The following is a 22,560-nucleotide window of genomic DNA, read 5'->3' as shown; positions in this document are numbered from 1 at the left end:
GAAACACCTTAATTGTGTCCATTTATCATTTTATTTATTTTATTTTTATTTTAAATGTTGTTTATATGCGCTGTGTTTTGCAGAGAGAACAATTTTAGCTTATTTGTTTTCAATAGAAGAAAAAAATTATAATATTTATAGATAAATACCATATAATACATATATACAATATAATGATGTATAACATGCATATATATGTATATATACGTATACACATATACATGTTATCATCATATACATGTATTTTATATATATGTGTATGAAAAGGTTTTTATATTTTTAAAATTTCTCGAAATTATGTCATAAGCTTATAGAGTTGTATGATATTTCCAATGTATAGTAGGGCTTTTCCTTCATACAATTTTTTGTTTCTTTTGTCTTACTTCACACGTTAATGAAAAATGTATTATCCTTCGATACGTAAATGTCTACGTGTGTATATATGTAGTGAAGCATCATAAAGTGGAAAAGATAATAATAAGTTTCATAATCCTGGGATACAACACATGTCCCTGTTTATTGCTGAACATGTTTGCTACTTGCTACTATACTTGACCATTTTTTTGCGTAACGAAGAACTGCTATCAAACTAGGGGGAACAATTTTAATATTTAATCTGTGTCTCTCGTCAAGTAGTTAAGGTCTTGTTACAAGCATGCATGATAATGGCAGTCTACCTTAAATTCTAAAAAATGAATAAAATTGTTCACGTACATTAGTCAATTACACCGACATTCCCACACATAGAAGTAATAACGAGCATATCATTAAAAGACTTTTTTGCTTTAGTTTATCGATTTCATATTCGAAATTTTGATATTTGAATTCAGGACATCCTGTGTATATGTATTCATACTTTATCCCAGAGATCTACGAATGTTCTTAGAATGTTGTCAGGACATCCTTCAGAACATCCCTTGGACATCTGTGTTATATGAGTACCTCTCAATATCTTTCAATAGTTTAATATTTTAGCAATATGGTTTATAAGTTCTCTTGTCGATTTCAAATGCAATAGCAAAAGATTGGGTAATATTTAAGCTGGACAAACTGGGCGCAGAGAAAAACGTGATAATATGAGACTAGCACAAATTACTCGATTAATCATGGTCACTGGAAATATTGTCAAGGTAATAACATTTCGGTATACGTAAGATATATAATGAATTTCGGATTACGGATCACAATAAACTGTTACTGCTGAAGACATATCACTTCTACGATACAAATAAGAGTCCGCAGTTTTACGTAAAATATGTGTTATGATCAGCTTTATAAAGATAATAAATATCAAGAGACATGGTAGATTGGCGAGTGTCTCGCGCCAAGTAAACGCGCAGCGCGAGGTTGTATTTACCCGTGATATATATAAAAGAGATACATATATTTGAAACACACAGTAAAATGTTATATTATCTTCTCTTTTTTGTCTACAATATTTTTAAGTTTTTGACTGGTGTAAAGAATCCATTAAATATACAACCACATTTCGAAGAAAAAACATATATTGCGAAGCACTATAAAGTATGAATAAAATTTGAACATTTGACGAACTTATAATGTACAGAGGTGCAATATTTTTCATCTCTTCTAATATTAAATAAGTAATAAACGATATTGTCACATACAATATATGCTTGTAAAGTCTTCTGCGTTACCAACATTGGAGACAGTGTGTCTTAATATTTAATGTAACGTTGGACGAAGTTGCAGAGTTTTCATACTTGTACAGGGAGCATGCGCAACAATTGTTTTATACTATATGCTGGAAAAAACGGGACATTACTCTTCAAGTTGTCAACATGGACATTACCGAATCATCAGGTTACAGAGGTATTAATTCCATATAATATGTTTTCTATAATATGTTAGTTGTGTACGTTTTACATGTTTAATGAATGAATTATTTTAAGTTTTTCAAATATCATCTTGTATAGGAATACCTTATATATAAAAATTTTTTAGATTTCGTGTGGGCAATTGAACTTCATCGCTTAGGTTTGGAAATAATTGGATTGTGGTCTAACAGTGAAAAATTTAAGAAAAGTTTGTGGCCAAAAATTCGGGTCGGCGTTATTTCAATTTTATTAATATTTATTTCTATTCCGACGATATGTGCAGTAATGCGTGTTTGGGGCGATATGATACTTCTAATAGACAATTTACAGATTACAATACCTATACTGATAGTATCTGTGAAATATGTTATCTTGCGATGGAAACAAACAGGTATGTCTAAAATTATTTAAAACAAAATATTATATTTAATATTGTATTATATTACTAAAGCATACAGCACAGTTTATCAAAAGGACATACCTTCTTGGAAATATCTTTAGGATGTCTTTAAGTCCTTTGAAATTATGTGCTGTATGGGAATTGCTTTCTTATGACATATATACTGTTGATCAGAAAAAATAATATCAGAAACCAGAAATTATATATGTGATTTATACTTATAATATAACATATATCAAAATAAATTTTAAAATATACAATTTTCCTTTTAGTTAAATAACATATACCTATAAACGGTTTAACATTATATTCTTAAGAATATATATGTTTCATTTATATTTATTTATATTTTCAAGTTCTCTGGTCAATTATGAATATGATAGCGGAAGACTGGATGGCATTTAAACTGGATGGAGAAAGAAATGTGATGATAAAACGAGCACAAATAGCGCGTTTTATTATGATAATTGGATACGTTCTCGCAATAATAGGGTTTCTCTCAGTAATTGTTCCTCCTTATTTTGGCATTCAAATAATGTACGCCACAAATTTTTCGAACCAGAGCAAATTGTTACCGTTGGAGACGTTTCATTTCTACGATACAGATAAGAGTCCGCAGTATGAATTGACATTTTTTATTCATGTTATAACAACTTTATTAGCAGCTATTATTTATATGTCTGTAGATATGCTTTTGATACTAATAATTCTTCACATTTGCGGTCAGTTAGAAAACTTCAAATATCGATTACTTAATTTGGTTTTGTGCAAAAATTTCAACAAAGTTCTAAATAATATTATAGCGACTCATCTACGACTTATCAGGTACGAATTTTTATTGCAACAAAAAGTTTAACAAAATAATTTTAGGAATATACCACAGAAAAAATATCTTTTTATATAAAAAAAGATTTTAAACTTTAAATATTATGTCATTTTTTTCACATAACATGACATAAATATTAATGTTTGATTATGTGTTATTAAATAATATATCATATTTTCTATTATTTACCTTGCAAGAATTCAACGAACGAATATATTTTACAATTTATTACATTATCATTACATTTATACTTTTTTATACTTTTATAATTCATTTATTAAGAATTTTGATTTATTTTTATTTTAAGTGTGCAATTAAATATATTGCAAATGATGAGAATCAACGACATTTTATATTTAAACTGTATAAAGAATTTAGATGTATAAAAAATGTACCATAATATACATTGAACATATGGAAAAGAAATTTGAAAATTTATTTCTGACATCAAAATGAGAAAAAGATTCTTATAAATATGTCCGAAAATGTTTCATTTATGAAATGTCTATTATATGTATATACATTTATAGGTATATACATTTTACAAAAACATTAATGTTTTAAATATATTTACATATATCTAACATATTTTTCGAACATATGTTTATAGAAACTTTTTTTTGCCTTTATTGTCACAAATATATAATGTTTTTTTTGTGTTACGTACATATTTCTAGATATTTGTATAATTTTCTTGGTTTTAATATGACTGTACTTTATTTTTATTCTTATAGATTCGCCGAAAAAATTGAAAATATATATTCTTTAATGATGCTAATAATGGTACTTTATTTTGGTATTGTATTTTGTCTAAGCGGTTTTGTATTTACTGTCGTAAGTTCCAAGTTTTTAAAAAATGAAAAAAATATTTTAGTATATAGTATGTTGTATATATATTTCTTTATTTTCTATGAGATACACATTTTAGTTTCTTACTGATAAAAAAATGAATGATGTTGTTGTCACAAAAGTTTACTATTCAACAGTTCTTGTTATTGCCTTATTGATGAATACTTTTCTGTATTGTGGTGCAGGAGAGCTTATAATAGAGCATGTAAGTTACACAGTATATACAAGATGTCCCATTTTAATCGATCACCCTTCTGAATTTTTTTGTATATAATTAAATATATAAACTTAAAAAAACTAAACTATTTTAAATACAAAAACTAAAATATTTTAAATAATTATTTTATTTGTATCAATACTATAATTATTGTTATTTCCTGAAATATAAAACTGACATAAAATAAAAACTATATTTTTTGTATAATTTGTTCATAAAAATATATTACTGGAATATATGACAATCAACTCTGAGTACAAGATTAATTGTTACATATTTTCACAGTTTTATTTAAAATTAAATAACTTATTTATACGATGATGTATTTAAAAACAATATTTTTTAAATATCTAACAGTAACAGTCGGTTACCGTCTCCCTTACATATAATTGTATAATTCTCATAAATTAGCATTATACTATTAAACATTATTTTTATTAAAAAATTTGTTAACGCTAATTAAAATGCAAATTTAATTAAGTCAAGTGAACTATTTGCTGTTTCTGATTTTTCTTCTAATCAGTTATAAAAATTAAATCCCAGTTAATTTTTACTAATATTTTAATACATAAACTTCGTTTGAATTATAATGGGATTAATATCTCCATACATATATGTTATTTGTTAAGTGTAATGCAGTACATCGTGCTATATGTGATCTTGAATGGTATAAATTGGAATCAAGAGAGGCGAGAAATCTTATTATATTAATGATACGAGCTCATCAACCGTTTCGCATCACTGCAGGAAAAATTATTCCATTAACTATGGCTACTTTTTGTAGTGTAAGATTATTTAATATCTTCATGTTTTAATTTTTTTACAAATAATGTTAAAATTTTATCATATTTCTATAGGAGCTACTGTTTTTGTGTATGTATTTTTTTTTAAAGAAAGTGTCATTCATTAATTGGACCGCCAATATAAATGGAAAGCGCTTAGAATACATTATCAATAATATATATATATATATATGTATATGTATATATTGTACAATTAGGATATTGACTGATGTTGTTCTTGCTTTAAATCACGATGAGATATAATTTTAAGTATAATTTTATAAAAATGAGGTAAATTATTATCCATTAGTATACATAATTCTTTTCACATAAACCGAAAAATAAACTCTTTTTCACCTGAATCGATTCGATTAAAAGTAAACTAACCCTACTTTATCTTATCTTCATAGAAATTAATTTGAAGCGGAAAATACAATATGGATTACTATTTACTCCCACATTTCATATCCAAAATATAATATCAATATACTTTCGTTTCATGCGAAATAAGATTTGTAATTTAGAAATTTGTACATTTATCGCAGTCAACAATCATTAGGATTTAATATCCATCAGTATTTTTTCTCAGATTCAAAAATCATTGTACTTTCAAATTGTATAAAAAATTATGCCCATTGCAGTTTCTTATGAATTAAAATTCGGGCCTCGAGTGAACAGTATTGAGACATAACTAGAATTATAAAATGACTCCGCTAAGTGCTAGAATTATCCAAAGTTTGCTATTATTATAAGTATGACGTATTGTATTATATATCAATGGTCTTATCTGTATTCAGGATGGTGACAGCACAATCATGGTGGAAATCTATTAAGATCAGATCTGTCGTCAAAATTATCAATAGACATCTTAAAACTTGTTTTAGTATTTTAATCATATATGGTGTATCTAATCAATTCCCTATGTCTGATTTTCGAAATGCCGCTTCGAACATGTTCTGCCATCATGTAAAATGCTGAGCATTCAGAGGAAATAATAAGGCACAACTTATATTAAATCGATTGCATAAATCAAACGTATTATTTTGATTAGTTCAAGAATAAAACTTAAACCGCAAAACTACATTTCTCTTGTCGAATGCACATGAATTAAAAGAGTATCTAGTGACTGACAAAGGATGACATATACAGAGTTAGCTTGCGATTATATCAAATTAAACTAGGACTATGGAGAGGTTTTCATCAAGCGTACTCACCAAATTTTATACAAATGTGTTATAATGAACGTGGTGTATTGAGGCAACAAATCTACCTCGATAACCAAACGTTCGTACATGTTATGCTCATCACACTATGCAAGCACTATTTTATTACTGTTATTTTATGCTGCAGATATTTGCATAGTGCTGTCATGATTATGTCTCGACATGCAGTTGAAATGTTTATATATGATGGTATTAACTAAAGTTTATATATTTTTATAAAAAGAAGATATATGATTTTTAACTCATTTAATAATATATTGATTTTCTATTTCTTGTTTCTAATTGTTTTATGTACGATAGTGGTTTTGCTGTCATACACAAACATAGTGCGCGTTTAAACAACGTGTGCCGATACGTCGCGCGCTCGCCAGGCACGACGCTAGTATGCGCTGCCGCCACTAGATGGTTACTCAACTCGTAAAAAGAAAATGATCAGAAGAGATAAATAAATAAATAAATATATATATTGGGTCATCTAAAAAGTATCCGCGGTTTTTTATCACTAGATGATGTTGATGGTCACTTTTTAGATGACCCAATATTTATACTATATTTATATATTATACTATAAATATATATATAAATACATTATATATAATACTTAAAAAATGAGATCTAAAGCTCTATATTAATAAAGTAACGCATTTCTTTGATATGAGCCGAAATACCAATTTTTCTTGGTTATTTTAACTGCCATTTTGATAGTTGTCTGTAATCCCGGTAAAAAATTTGTCATGCATATGTATAAATATGTATAAACATACATTTGTCCATATGTTCATATACCCTTTTTTCTTTTGTAAAATTACTTTTTAGTGTAATAGAAATAATAATAGTAATGTGAAAACATTAAAAATAATTAAAAAGATAATTTTCGCACTATTTGTTTTAGAAAAAAATCAAGTTTGAAGGAATATAAAAAAATTACTTATGTATAATTGTATATAAAATTATGCATAATTATGTATGAGCAATTTCTTTTTACGTTTTTTAAAAATTTGTTCTTTTTTTAAAACAAACAATGCGAAAATTATTCCTTTAATTATTTTTTGTTATTTTCACATTACTATTATCTATTACACTAAAAAGTAATTTTACAAAAGAAAGAAAAATGTATGAACATATATGGACATATTTCATATATAATTATACATGTATAAGTATATTTATGTGTGTTTATGTATGTTCATATTTATACATATTCATGCATAAAAAATGTTTTACCTGAAGCTATTACAGAATATTACTGTAGGTCTTGCAAAAAATAGATATCGTATGGTTGTGCGCATGTGATGACAGTCATATGGTATCTGAAATACGTCCAATACTTTGACGAAGACATCAAAGTGCCAGTAAGTTATAATTGTTCTTCTAATTCTATGCCCCCTCTATCGATTATCTTATATGACTCAAGTCTATTCACTCGGGGTTCAAATCGGACATATAGTTCTTAAAGTTTCTATTCACGTTTTTATATTTCCTGTTTAAATTAAAATTTCAATAAGAAGAGAGTGTGATCTAATTAATATTCGCAGTAATTTTATATAAATTATGATATTGTTAACCTATTGTTAAAACAGATTGGATTTTATCACAGTTTATTAGATTTCAGTTTACAGATTTCGTGATGAACATCATAACAATAAGATAGTGTAAGTTTATGTAACTAAATGTTGAAAAGTATTTGCAAATAAAATAAATGCAAATTAAAGTAATCGTGATCAGTCAGTATTCTGATGGATGTAAATGAAAATACATAAATTGACAACATAATCTTTAGTCAATATTATTTTAAAGTATATTTGATTTCTTTCGAGATGTTTGCAAAATTTAAAATAAAAATATAATTATTTTTAGGTATTAAAAACATCATCTGGTTATATATCATTTTTAGTGACAAAACATGGTTGAAAATCACAATAGTGTATACGTATGTATATACATAAATGTGTGTGTGTGTGTGTGTGTATGTGTATGTGTGCGCGATATGTGTATATTCACGAAAAATAAGGATTTGCAAATAAATAATTACGAATAAATATACTTAATACTGTTGTATTAAACAATTGTTATTATAAAAATAAAATTTTTTTTGCCCATTAATATTTGTTATTTACCGTAAGATATGATCTAGATTATTTGTTAAATGACGACGTTCTTATTGTCCGCAACAAAAACAGATCGATGGAGATTAGGAAATGCACTTTGTGCATTTTATTTTAATTTTAATTTTTAAATAACATTTTTTTCTTGTGGGCAGTTAAGCTACATCGTATAAGTTTAGAAATGGTAGGCTGGTGGCCTAACTCAACAAATGTAATAAAAAGAACTTGTGTTTAGAAATTTAGGTTGACATCATTTTTGTTTTATTAATATTTGTTTATTAATATTTGTAATGTTCCAATGATATGTACAGTTATACAAGTTTGGGGCAATATGATATCTGTCATAAATAGTATACGGACAACGTTAGCCATGTTAATAACATCAATGAAATACGTTATTATACGACGGACATACAAACAAGTACAGGGTTGGCCATATTCAACGGAAAGATGTTTTTTTTTTTAATCATGCGAAAGAGATGTTAGATCGAGTAAAGACGTTTCCAGAATTTTATAAAATAAAATATTTAGTAGAGATGCATCGGATCGAAAAATTATCAGATACTGGATATAAGATATCCAAACAGAATGTATCATTGGATATCCAAGAAGGCAATTTCTTCGAGTCCGACATTTTCCGGATATCTGATCGGATTCCGAAAAAATATCTTCTAAAAAAAAAAAGAGAAAAACCTATAGGGAAAAAGATTGTAATTTTGCAACAATGTATAAGATATTATAACCTCATGAATATACATACTTATTTCTAGAACATTTGTATAAGAAAAAATCAACAATTTAATGATATCAAATTTCAATCGGATACTGATATTATTTGCGGCTATTCGTTCGGATAGTAAAAAAGTGTCGGATAATACCGGATACCGAATATTTTCAGAATATCTGGTGCATCTCTAATACAATTTATTATTATATTCCGTTGTCTATTAAATTGTCGTATGACGAATAATTATAATTACAAATATATTCTGAAATATAATAAGAAATTATATATACATACTCCTATATAGCAATTATATATAATTTACTCCTATATAGCAACTATATATATAACTATATATATGGAAAGGAATTATAAAATGTACTTGCAATGATTTTTTCTTTGATGCAATAGTTTATAAATAACAATATAAATTTAAATAATTCAATATTTTAACACTTTTAACAGTGCTTGTATTTAATCTGTAATTATTTATATTTTCAAGATGTCTTGTCAATCGTAAATATGATGGCAGAAGATTGGATGGCTTTCAAGCTGGATAGAGAAAGAGATGTGATGATAAAATGAGCATAAACAGCGCGTTTAATTATAATGATTGGACATGTTTTCATAATAATAGAGTTTCTCACACTCATTATTCCGGCATTCAAGTAGTATACGTAACGAATTCTACGGATCGACAAAAATTTTTACCGTTGGCAACGTATCATTTCTACGACATTAATAAAAGTTCACAATTTATTTATTTTTATTGATATTAAGGTTGTTAAAGCAGGGACCCGAACCAAAATCGGAATCGAAAACCATTTCGGAACCCTTTTTTTATTGAATCGAAATCGAGACTATACTCAAATTTTATATAATTTATGATACCGAAATCGTAACCGAACTGGTAAAATTTTATTGTTTTTTCGGTTCTTTTTCGATTTTTTTCAGTTTTTAATTTTTGATCTTTATTCTTATTCTTAATCTTTCTGCCCATTCCTTCATTCAAATCACCAATGTTCAATCCAGTATTACCATCGCCAGCTCTCTTAACAACCAGAATGTAAATACCTCCAATATCTCATATGATATAAGAAATCTGGCGAGATCGCAAGACATATTTAATGTAAACTTGTTTTAAAATACTAGCATTTATTTTGTTTAGCTCTTCCTCATCAACATGTAGCAAGAATTTATTGTAAGTAATGAAATTCAAGAATATATATATATATATATAGACTTTATATTTAGACTTGTGATAAGTGAGATTTATTCATAAGAATTAAATAAGTTGTAAGAAAGGACTGAGAGAAATATGCCTAAAATAATGTTTACGTAATTTTTATTCAGAGTTACGTGATCAATTAACGTCTCTTTTCGACTAGGCTCTCTAGATTGAACGAGTAAATACGTTCTCTCTCTCTCCTCCCTCTCTCCCTTCTTCTTCTTAATAAAATAAATTTAAAAAATAAAACAATAAAGCAAGTAAGTAGAACCGAAAAAAATCCTTTAAAAATCGTAATTTTTACGATTTTGGTTTTCTTTACTGAAATTGGTGAAAAAAAACCGAAACTAAAACTGAAACATTTATTTGATATTTTATTTAACCGAAACCGGAATCAAATCAAAAAAACTTTTGGGTCCTTGTGTTAAAATAAGTTCAGTTTTCTATGAAACTTATATCTTTCGAGATATTTCGGGATTTCAGTATTTTTTCTTCACTTTGTATATACACTGAAAAAAAGTTTTCTAAATCTAAGTAATTCATTTTTTAATAATTCCAAATAAACATTTCTTTACTGCAAGTAAATATTTATTAAATGTAAACATATATTACTTTTAAAAGTATTTACTTGTAAAGAAATATTTACTTAGAACTAATCAAGAGATAAATTATTTACATTCAGAAATTTTTTTCAGTGTGTATATGTGTACATAGTGTTTTATTAATTTATTATAATATAATAATTTTAAATATTTTTATTCTTATAGATTTGCCGATAATATCGAAAATACGTACTCTTTGATGATGTTAATATTAATATTTCATTTTGGTATTAAATTTTGCCTAAGCTGATTTTTATTTACTATTGTAAGATTTAATAAAACAAATGCGAGAAAATATTTTAATATTATACATTTCTTTATGTTCTTATTATTGAGGATTTCTGTGATTTCCTCGGCGACTTGTGTTGTGTGTGTATACGGACGCTAATTCTATCTTTTTTGTTTAGTGTAGGTGATTGAGTGCACTAACTGACTCACAAAATTATCAAAATATAAAGTTTTTATTTGGCTTGCCGTAACGACGTGAGACTTACAAGACGAGACGGTAATGACGACCGGAAACGAACACGAGAAGGGCAAGCTAGCCAACGGGTGACAAATGAAAAGGATCTAGATTTAATCATTCGATGGAAATGATATCTGTGCATTAAGAATAATCCTGGAAAATACAGTACAAAATTTCCCTTTGATGTTTGTATTTTAATTAGATTATATATAATGATAATTTCATCAATTTTTATTCGTGTTTTATTAAACGTGACAAGAATGTAACTACGTTGGTGCACCTACGTCAGTTTTATCACTTACATCAATCTTAAAAAAAGCTATCTTATCTTTGATAAACAAAAAAAGTGTTCGAATTACCATTAAAAAATGTTCGAATTATCAAATTATCTTATTGTAAGAATGTTGCCAGATCACTGAAAACTACATATATAATTATAAAATTGCAGTTTTAATGCACAGAAATTTCATCACTTGAAGTGCAATTGTGAATTACGAATTATAATGTACCTATTGTCTAGAGTTGTAGAAATATTGCATTTACTCACAAATTATCGATATGTGCTTGAAAGAGACATGTAAAAATACATAATATGCAATTTCTTATTATTTCTTTTCTTTAGTACATTTTTTGTAGCTATAGAAAATTGTATTAAAAATGCAACGGCGTTATTTCTCGTTTCGCAATAGACGCATACATAATAGAACAACATGCAACATGAAAAAACTTTTAAAGCGAGTTCAGCGAACTTATGAGGCGATGCAATACTTTTGTCTCATATTTTAGACCAGATATAAACGCTTTTTATAACATAAACGTTTATAAAATTCTTTCTCACGATATCAATAGCCGTAATTAGGGACTGTTCTCAATATTTAATGTCGTGTGATCATTTGACAAGACTGTCGAGTTTTCTATTATATTTGTATGGAGAGCATGCGTGACTCTCATTCTGCATCATAAGGAAAGAACTAGATCTTCCTCATGTTCTAGTCTATCTTTCGATATGAACATTACAAGATCTCCAGGATACCGAGGTACTAATTTTGTGCTACATTTTTTCGTTTATTATCCGTGTTTAATATATATTGTAAATGTATAATTTTGTCTTGTTAATTTATTCTTAAGATATTATATTGTCATTTTTTTCTATATAAACATTTAGTCTTTTAAATATTTGTTTGCACTTATTATAACTAAATCGCTTACATTTTGTGAAAATTTATTAGATTTCATGTGGGCAGTTAATCTGCATCGCTTAAGTTTCGAAATGGTGGGCTTGTGGCCTAAATCAAACAAATGTACTAAGAAAAACTTATCAAAAATTTGGGTCGGCGTCATTTTTGTTTTATTAATATTTGTTTCTAATGTTCCAATGATATGTACAGTTATAGAAGTTTGGGGCAATATGATATTTGTAATAAATAATTTACAGACAACGTTACCCCTACTAATAGTATCAGTGAAATACGTTATTATACGACAGAAACAAACAGGTATATCTAGAATTATATAAAATAAACTGTTTAGCGTTATATTTCGTATTAAATCGTCTTATGATAAATAATTATGATTAAAAATATATTATGAAGTATAGTAAGAAACCAGAAATTATATATATAATTTATTCTAACATATCAAATAAATTATAAAATGTGTATGATTCTTTCTTTGGTGTGATAGTTTACAAATAACAATATATGTCTAAGTAATTCAATATTTTAGCATTTAATAATACTTACATTTATCTATAGCTACTTATATTTTTAAGTTCTCTTGTCAATTGTAAATATGATGGCAGAAGATTGGATGGCATTCAAGCTGGCTGGAGAAAGAGATGTGATGATAAAACGAGCACAAACAGCGCGATTAATTATGATGATTGAATATGTTTTGGTGATAATAGGATTTCTCACATTAATTATCCTTCCTTGTTTCGGCATTCAAGTAACACACATAACAAATTCTACGGATCGACGAAAATTTTTACCGTTGGCAACGTACCATTTCTACGACACAAATAAGAGTCCACAATTTGAGTTGACATTTTTCATCCATTTCGTAACGACTTTATTAGCAATTACTATTTACGCATTTGTAGATGTTTTTCTAATATTAATGATTCTTCATATTTGTGGCCAGTTAGAAAATTTTAGATGTCGATTGATTAATTTAATTTCATGCAAAAATTTTAATAAAGTTTTAAACAACATCGTAGGAACCCATCTACGTCTTATCAGGTATGAATTTTTATTGTGACACATTTAACAAAATTGATTTAGAAACGTTATTATAAATAATTTTGCACAAACATTTTATATTTTAAATGTTAAAATTTTTTATTTACAATTATTTTATTTTAACATATTAAATTTTAATGCGTATAGAATTAAAAAGTGTGTATTTTGTTTACCTTTCAATTTAATAAATGATCTAAAAATTATTGTTCGTTTATATGTACACACACACACACACACACACACACACACACACACACACATACAGAGTTTTATTGATTTTATTGATATCATAACAATTTTAAATACTTTTATTCTTATAGATTTGCCGACAATATTGAAAATGTATATTCTTTAATGATGTTAGTATTAGTATTTCATTTTGGTATTGTATTTTGCCTAAGCGGATTTTTATTTATTATTGTAAGATTCAATAAAACAAATACGAGAAAATATTTTAATGTACGCATAAATTTCTTTATGTTCTTATAATGTATATATTTCAGATATTTGCTGATATAAAAATAGATAAATCTATTATTGCACAAGGATATTTTTCGATTTTAATTATTATTGTCTTATTGACGAATACTTTGTTATATTGTGGAGCGGGAGAGCTTGTAACGTATCAAGTAAGCTATTCTCACATAAATAAGATACATGTTTATAATTTGTACAAATTTTATTGTAGTATGTTTTATATCTTAGAGTAATATTTTATGTTATGTTCAACAAAAAATTTTTGGTAAATATTTACAATAACAAACCGAGCTTCGCGTTGATCTTGATATATGTATTGTATATGTGTAAGGCATGACTCTGAGTCATGGCCTTCGAAAGGTCTTAGCTTCCGCTCGTTATTTGTTCCAAAGTTATTAACATTCAAAATTAATCATTGTATCTGATTTTTTAACTGTAATATGGCATTTTATGCAATCATTTTTTATTTTATCTGTTTACGGATAGATGGTACGCGTGTCGATACGATAAAAATTGATAAAAAATTGCCCTTTAGATAAAAAAGAAATTATTTTTTTTACAAAAAGATTAATTTGTTTGAAATAATATCAAAGACGATTTATAATTAAAAATATAAATTATAAAATATCGGTTAGAAATCATTTTTGTGACCATTTCAGACCGATCTTTTTATTAAAAAATCATTTCTCTCTAAAAATCAATTCCCAATCAATTTTCCGTGTATCGATACATCTATCGCCCATCCTACATCAAGTAGGATGAACCATCCATCCTACTTACGGAGCGTAATAACTTTCCACGTAAATATTCTCTACTTTAATTAAATAAAAATGTATTTTTTTTTATATAATTTAAATCAGTGCTGGGATTTAGTTGCACATTTTAGCCGATTTTCATTTTGCACTGATTGAAATTATAGCAGAATATAACATGTGATTCAAAATTTATACTTACATATTCTTTGCTCTAATTTATTAAAAACTGTGAATTTTTTAAATAATTTGGCGTGTTAGTATTTTGTATTAAATACTAACCCTACATTTTTTTAAAGGAAAAGTGCAAGGGAAAATGTGGGCTGGATACTTCGCTTTGCAAGTGATATGTTTCATTTAAGCAGTGTTTCATTTAAAGAGTTACTTCAATTATCTGTGATAGTTGAAATTTTAGTTATATAATTAAATACATTGTCAACTTTATTTACTTTTAAACGAATAACGAGCGGGAGGTTATGACTTTCAGAGAATGACCTTGACAACATGTTAAGGTGAAAGTCATCAGATTTCAGTCCATAAATATTAACCATTTTTTTTACATTTGTGTATGTTAAGTGACCGTTTCTGAATGAAGAATAACAATAATGTAAAGTTTTGGGTCGAACAATATATTTCTGTTTCTAATTATTTTTACAAAAAATTATTTAAATCCCAATAAACTGTTACTTGTACTTCTGAAAATAATTCTCATTGAAGTAGCATGAATATTAATATTTTATTATATGTATTTATTAAGTGTTTTGTTATATGTATTCATTAAGTGCAATGAAGTATATCGTGCAATGTGCGATCTTGAATGGTACAAATTAGAATCAAGAAAGGCGAGAAGTCTTATCTTGTTAATGATGCAAGCCAAACGTCCTTTTTGTATTACTGCTGGAAAGATTTTTCCATTAACAATGGCTACTTTTTGCAGTGTAAGATTACTTAAATTTCTCTCGCTTTTTAATTTTGCTTCTTTGCTGTTTAATGGAACCTGTATTACTTTCGTATGCAACCTCATTCTCTTTTTCTCTCTTTTCCTTTCTTTCTCTTGTATCTACACACACATGCACATGCGAGTGAGCATGCATATGCGTAAATATACTGTGTTAATTTGAGAAATGATTTCAGACAATAGTTTTTGACTTCAAAGAGGACATACGATGGTACTATTTGTCGAGGTCAAGTCTTTGAAATTGTTAAATAGGACTACTCATTTTTTATTACACATTCTTGTAATTTACCTTGAGAACTTTTCAGAATACTATATTAACTATTTTTTCATTAAATATTTTTCGTTACAAGGCTTAAAATTTGCAATACCATCGGCATTAACATTATTCAAAATGTCCGACCGACTAAAACTTCTTAAATGTTGTTTAGGATCATGACTGGTTAATATTTATTAAGATCAATGCCATTGGAATTGTACCTCTCATTTTGAACGGAAAACTCATTTTTACACAAAAATGAAAATAAGAGATACAATTTCCAGTGACTTTGATCTTGACAAATTCTATCCATGTCATGATCCTGAACATTTAACATAATAGATTTTAGTCGTCAGTCGGACTTCTTGAATAATGCTAATTCCGATGATACTGTAACTTTCAAATTTTATAACTCGAAAAATACTTAATAAAAAAATTGCTTATTATAATGTTCTATAGAACCCTCGAAGTAAGCTACAGTAATATGTAATAAAAAATGGAGGATTCCGTTTAAAAAATTTAAAGTGATTTTGCTCTGATCTCGATAATGCTACCCAAGGTCAAACCAATGGTACTATCTCATGTCTCCCTCAAAGTAAAAAAACTTTTGTCTGAAACATTTTTCGATTTAATGCAGTATTTCTGAAATATTTGAGTGGATCCTTTAAAATGAATGCCCTGTATAATTTTTTTAATTAACTTAAGTAATTTTATTTCTTAATTCATTTTTAATGTTATTAAATTAAAGTAAATATAATTGTAAACATCAAATAAATCAAGTTAATTTGATATACAGACATGCAATACTATTCGTTTTATAGTTTGTATGCAACAAAAACCTTGTTTAATAATACTTGTTTAATGTTGATAAAATAAAACAACTTCCTTTATGATTATATTAAGAAAGCTAAAAAATGAGCACATAAAAGTGATACTTTTTAACCCAACTATTTTTCTTTGCAATAATGATATTTAAAATCTATATATTCATCTGTAGTTTTCTCGGAATATAAATTATCGTATTTTCTATCATTTTTAATAAACAAAAGTTCATTATTTACAATATTTACTGTTGATTTTTGTTAAAGTAAGATATAACTAAGAAGAAAATGTTAAATGTTTATTATATTTCGATTACGATAACCATACCTATCTATGTATAATAGAGATTATAGCCACAAATTTTACTGTAACATAAATTTAATGACGATGCATACAAAAATTATTCATACATTTATATCATATATTATCACATATTTAAAATGATATTTAAAAACTAGTTATAATAACATAAATTAATGTACATGCATTGAGAATGGATATTAGTGACGCATATTTAAATATTAGAAAATAATAATGATAATTAATTTTAGATATTAAAATCATCAATCGGCTATATATCATTTCTAATGACAAAACGTGACTGAAGATATATTAACATTAACATATTACATTAGCGTACAAATAAATATGTTTGTGACTACAATATTACATAGCTACAAGTGAAAATTTCCTACATATAAAATACATTCTATTGTTACACCATATTTAAGAAATATAATTATGTTTTGTCTATATTCGTTGTTATTTTTTATAAATTATATTAATAAACATTTTATAATATTTTCATTGCACAGGAATAATTCGATAAACATTATATCTGTGCATTATGTTTAAAAAAAATCAGAAATCTATAAATTTCCCTTTAATATTTGTGTTTTAACTAGGTTGTATGTAGTGATGATTTCATCAATTTTTATTAGTGTTTTATTAAATGAATGTGACAAGAATATAACTACATTGGTGCATCTATGTCAGTTTTATTACTTACATCAATTTTATGAAAAGCTATTTTATCTTCGATAAACAGAAAAATGTTAAAACAAATTGATTATCTCATAGCAAGGATGTTGCCAGATCATTGAAAGCTACATACGTTATAAGAAAATTGCAGTTATAAAGCGAAATTTCATTATTGGAATTGTGAATTACGAATTATAATATACTTATAGCGTAGAGATAATATTATATTCGCTCACGTTTGCTGTAACAATCAATAAGTCTTTAAAAGAGATATTTCAAGATATGCGTAACATATGCAATTTTATATTATCTCTTTTCTTTAATACAATTTTTGTGGCTATAGAATGTCGTATTAAAAATGTAATAGTGTTATTTCTCGTTTCGCAGTAGATGCATATATAATGGAGCAATATGCAACATAAAAAAATTGTTTAAATGTGTTCGGCAAACTTATGATGTGACGCAATATTTTCTGTCTTATATTTTATAAGACTAGGCATAAACGCCCTTTATAAATTGAACGTTTATAAAATTTTCTTACAATATCAGTAGTTAGAAATAGCGTTCTTAATATTTAATGCCGTGTTATCCGCATTTAACAAGGGTGCTGAGTTTTTACATTTGTATGAAGAGCATGCGTAATAATCATTCTGTATCAAACCTTGAAAAGAACGATATCTTCTTCATGTTCTAATTTTCGACATGGATATTACAAAATCTCCAGGATACAAAGGTACTAATTTCATGCTACATTGGTCGCATTTAATGTATACAGTAAACAAATTTTTATAATTTTGTATTGTAAATATATTCTTGAGAGATTTCAGTATCGTTAACTTTTGTTCCGTATAAACATTTAATAATTTAAAAGTATAAAATAATAATATTTGTATAAAATAATTTGCAATTATTTTATTCAAATCGCTTATATCGTATAAAAATTATTAGATTTTTTGTGGGCTGTTAATCTACATCGTTTTGGATTTAAAATGGTGGGTTTGTGGCCTAAACCCAACAAATGCACTGAGAAAAGTTTGTGGTCCGAAATTTGGGTCGGCATCATTTTTATTTTATTAATATTTATTTCTAATGTTCCGATGATATATGCGGTTATAGAAGTTTGGGGTAATATGGTACTTGTAATAGATAATTTACATACAACGTTACCGCAACTGATAATATCAGTGAGATACATCATTATGCGACGAAAACAAACGGGTATGTCCAGAATTATATAAAATAAAATATTTAGTGTTATATTCCGTATTTAACTTTGTTAAATTGTTTTATGACAAATAATTATAATTAGAAATGTATTGTGTATTATAATAAGAAAACAAGAATTATGTATAATTTACTTTTACATATCAACGTACATGAAAATAAATAATAAAATATGTATAATTCTTTTTCTTTGATGTATAGTAGTTTACAAATAGCATATATCCGAATAATTCACTATTTTAACGCCTTTAACAATGCTTATGTTTTACCTATATAGTTATTTATATTTTTAAGTTGTATTGTCAATTGTAAACATGATGGCGGAAGATTGGATAGCATTTAAACAAGATAAAGAAAGAAATGTGATGATAAAACAAGCACAAACAGCACGATTAATTATGATAATTGGATATATTTTCATGGTAATAGCGGTTCTCGCAGTAATCATTCCACCTTGTTTTGGCATTCCGGTAATATACGTAATAACGAATTTCACGGGTGTGAACAAACCATTACCGTTGAAGACTTATCATTTTTACAATACAGATAAGAGTCCGCAATTTGAATTGACATTTTTTATTCATAGCTTTACGACCTTATTAGGAGGTATCATTTACATGTGTGTAGATATTTTTCTAATTTTAATAATTCTTCACATTTGTGGCCAGTTAGAAAACTTTAGATGCCGTTTAACTGATTTGATTTCATGCAAAAATTTCAATGAAGTTTTGAACAACATTATAGAAACCCATTTACGCCTTATCAGGTATGAACTTTTATTGTGCTAGAACGTGTAACGTAATTAATTTAGAAGCATTATTAAATATATTTTTTACAAGTCCGTTTTAATCTTTAAATGTGTTAAAATTTTTTATCTTTATTTGTATTTATTGTAGCAAATTAATACGGATTAATCTTTATATGTGTGGAGTGAGATATAATGTACATTTTCTATTTATTTTCCAATTCAGTGATCATATTTATTGAAAATTTTATTACATTTTATTCCCAAAATTGGCAGCTATAAAATTTGTTTGTTAAAAGTATTCTTATTAGCATATATAACAATTACATAATGTAATAATTACATTAATTTTGTGCACTTTATTTATTAAAAATATTTAATTAGAAATGTATCAGATAATATTAAATAAACGATAATCTGTTTATTTTATGTTTAAGTTAATATTGAGAAATATGTATCTTTGAATATATGTATAGTGTCTTATTGATTTAATGCGATAATCGTTTTAAAATTTGTTTATTCTTGTAGATTTACTGACAATATCGAAAATACGTACTCTGTAATGATGTTAGCATTGATATTTCATTTTGGTATTGTATTTTGCCTAAGCGGTTTTTTATTTACTATTGTAAGATTCAGTAAAATAAATTTGAAAAATATTTCATAACAGACGTAGTATGCTTCTTTGTGCTTTCCTATAATTTATGTATTTCAGATATTTACAGACGAAAGTGTAGATAAAGCTGATATCGCGCAAGGATATTTCTCACTATTACTTCTTATTATTTTATTAATGAATACTTTTCTCTATTGTGGAGCAGGAGAGCTTATAACAGAGCAAGTAAGTTATATGCATAATATGCATAAATAGTGTTGTATATAAATAAATTTATTATACTTTTATGCTTGGATCAAATAATTTTCATGTATATCTAACAAGTATTTTTTTGCTTATATTGTTATAATGCTATTTATTATCAAATTTGCTGTCACATTAGTAGGAAAAACTATTAATAATTTATTTTGTTATATATATTGTTATATATATTTATATGCGTGTTAAATGTTCAATTTTGAATAAAAGTTAAACAGAATGCAAATTCATTCAAGTTGTATAATATGTTTCTATTTCTAATTTTTTTATTTTTACAAAAAGTAAGAGATTAATTAAATTTCAATCAATTATTACTAATAACTTTTGGAAATAATCCTCATTGATATGCCATGAATATTAATATATTTTCTCATACACATTTATTAAGAGCAATGCTGTATATCGTGCAATGTGCGATCTTGAATGGTACAAGTTGAAATCAAGTAAGGCAAGAAATCTTATTTTGTTAATGATACGAGCTAAACATCCTTTTTATATCACTGCAGGAAAGATTTTTCCACTCACAATGGCTACTTTTTGCAATGTAAGATTATTTATAATTTTGTCGGTTTAGTTTTAGCCTTTTCTGTTTAACAATCTCTCTCTCTCTCTTTTTCTCTCGTGGTATGTATGTGTATGTATGTGTGTATATACAATATATACACATACACATATTTATACTTATATATGCAGCTGAATGATTATACTACTTCATGCGATCGTGTTTAATTCTGCTACCGGTTGACTTCCATTTTCAAATTTTTAATTTTCACATTGGCTCTACACCGTCTCTTCGAGATCGAGTAGCAAAACTCCACTTTTTGTTTAAAATTTGCACTACACTATAGCCACGGAAACACGTGAATGAGTTCACCTCTAGCCAAGGAGACACACTACACTGTCTGAGTATTGCACTGATGAGCGATAGTACACCCAAGAGAAAACGCTATTAGTACAAGTGGCAATGCATAAGGGACGAAAGAAAATAAGATTTGTTCGCATTATATGCTCCTACTTTCTTCAACCATAACTTCTATTCACTCAAACGTGCTCAATAAAAACGTGTTGAAGCATGTTGGAGTATATGACACAAACACATCTTACATTTTCGTGCTGAGCAGTCGTATCTCACCACACGCTTGCATTCGGCAAGGCTTGCATTCGGATAGGTCGGGCGAATATTCATTTGGCGATTATTAGTAATCAATTTTCCGTTAACTAAAATTTGCAAAAATTACAAAATGGTATAAATAAGATTACAGATTATACTGCAAATATTATTATAACATAAATTAAATAACGATTCAATAATGATTATCACATATTTATAAGATTAAATTAAAAAACGTAACAATACAAATTTATAATAATACAAATTAAAATCATCACAATCAATCAGTATCTTGATTTTTACACGTACATTTTAAATATACACAAAGTCAATATTGGTGTATATTTAAATATCAAGAAATAACAATGATAATTAATTTTAGATATTAAAATCATCGATCGGTTATATATCATTCCTATTGACAAAACATGGCTGAAGATGATATATTAATATTCAACATACTACATAAGTGTAAAAATATAGATTTTTGATTACAGTTTACATAGTTACAAGTAAAGAATTTTCTACCTAGAAAATATTTAGAAATTTATTGTTATCATATTTAAAAAATAAAATTATGTTTTGTCTATTATATAATTGTTATTTATTATAAATAATATGTTATTAAGTATTTTGAAATATGATGAATACTTTCATTGCATAGGAATAATTCAAGTGATTAGTGATTTTTGTGCATTACATTTAAGAGAAAACTAGGAATTTGTAATACAAAATTATAAAATAAATTTCTCTTTAATGCTTGTTTTTGAATTAGATATTATATTATACGTAATAATAATGTTTCATTAATTTTTAGTGCTATTCGTGTTTTATCAAATCAACGTGGTAAGATGTAATTA

The 22,560-nt window shown here is 26.5% G+C and overlaps 4 protein-coding genes across 11 annotated transcripts in view; 3 read left to right on the top strand and 1 right to left on the bottom strand.

Annotated features, from left to right (window-relative positions):
• mbt (serine/threonine-protein kinase PAK mbt) overlaps positions 1 to 22,560 on the bottom strand; it is a 52,295-nt gene that overhangs the window by 14,288 nt on the left and 15,447 nt on the right. The window lies entirely within an intron of this gene.
• On the top strand, positions 42 to 8,944 carry LOC105147964 (odorant receptor 13a-like). 4 transcript variants are annotated; one of them, XM_087415675.1, is made up of 8 exons: positions 45 to 1,833; positions 1,966 to 2,229; positions 2,595 to 2,849; positions 2,925 to 3,063; positions 3,799 to 3,898; positions 3,993 to 4,118; positions 4,760 to 4,915; positions 4,988 to 6,510. In XM_087415675.1, the coding sequence occupies exons 1-8, from the start codon at positions 1,803 to 1,805 to the stop codon at positions 5,174 to 5,176; spliced, it is 1,260 nt and encodes a 419-aa protein (XP_087271801.1). In that variant the 5' UTR covers positions 45 to 1,802; the 3' UTR covers positions 5,177 to 6,510. The 4 variants fall into 4 exon arrangements, with proteins under 4 accessions (XP_087271805.1, XP_087271801.1, XP_087271796.1 ...); XM_087415670.1 differs by having other exon boundaries at positions 58 to 1,130; positions 1,733 to 1,833; positions 2,595 to 3,063; XM_087415679.1 differs by lacking the exon at positions 2,925 to 3,063 and having other exon boundaries at positions 42 to 1,833; positions 2,595 to 2,856.
• On the top strand, positions 12,074 to 17,514 carry LOC147910464 (odorant receptor 10-like). Of its 3 annotated transcripts, none has more exons than XM_087415749.1 (7): positions 12,116 to 12,297; positions 12,490 to 12,756; positions 13,062 to 13,500; positions 13,821 to 13,920; positions 14,004 to 14,129; positions 15,512 to 15,667; positions 17,317 to 17,514. In XM_087415749.1, the coding sequence occupies exons 1-7, from the start codon at positions 12,267 to 12,269 to the stop codon at positions 17,368 to 17,370; spliced, it is 1,173 nt and encodes a 390-aa protein (XP_087271875.1). In that variant the 5' UTR covers positions 12,116 to 12,266; the 3' UTR covers positions 17,371 to 17,514. The 3 variants fall into 3 exon arrangements, with proteins under 3 accessions (XP_087271881.1, XP_087271875.1, XP_087271868.1); XM_087415742.1 differs by having other exon boundaries at positions 12,252 to 12,297; positions 13,032 to 13,500; XM_087415755.1 differs by lacking the exons at positions 15,512 to 15,667; positions 17,317 to 17,514 and having other exon boundaries at positions 12,074 to 12,297; positions 13,032 to 13,500; positions 13,821 to 13,859; positions 14,004 to 14,115.
• LOC105148081 (odorant receptor 10) lies at positions 17,628 to 22,271 on the top strand. 3 transcript variants are annotated; one of them, XM_087416122.1, is made up of 8 exons: positions 17,628 to 18,479; positions 18,695 to 18,964; positions 19,265 to 19,392; positions 19,639 to 19,736; positions 20,244 to 20,343; positions 20,431 to 20,556; positions 20,978 to 21,133; positions 22,083 to 22,269. In XM_087416122.1, the coding sequence occupies exons 1-8, from the start codon at positions 18,449 to 18,451 to the stop codon at positions 22,134 to 22,136; spliced, it is 963 nt and encodes a 320-aa protein (XP_087272248.1). In that variant the 5' UTR covers positions 17,628 to 18,448; the 3' UTR covers positions 22,137 to 22,269. The 3 variants fall into 3 exon arrangements, with proteins under 3 accessions (XP_087272248.1, XP_087272242.1, XP_087272251.1); XM_087416116.1 differs by having other exon boundaries at positions 19,265 to 19,736; positions 20,978 to 21,032; positions 21,096 to 21,133; positions 22,083 to 22,266; XM_087416125.1 differs by having other exon boundaries at positions 18,431 to 18,479; positions 19,265 to 19,736; positions 22,083 to 22,271.

Source organism: Acromyrmex echinatior, chromosome 2 (assembly GCF_024713525.1).
Source record: "Acromyrmex echinatior isolate Ae372 chromosome 2, ASM2471352v2, whole genome shotgun sequence".
In the NCBI taxonomy this organism is placed as follows: domain Eukaryota; kingdom Metazoa; phylum Arthropoda; class Insecta; order Hymenoptera; family Formicidae; genus Acromyrmex; species Acromyrmex echinatior.
This window is presented reverse-complemented; position numbering and strand designations above follow the sequence as displayed.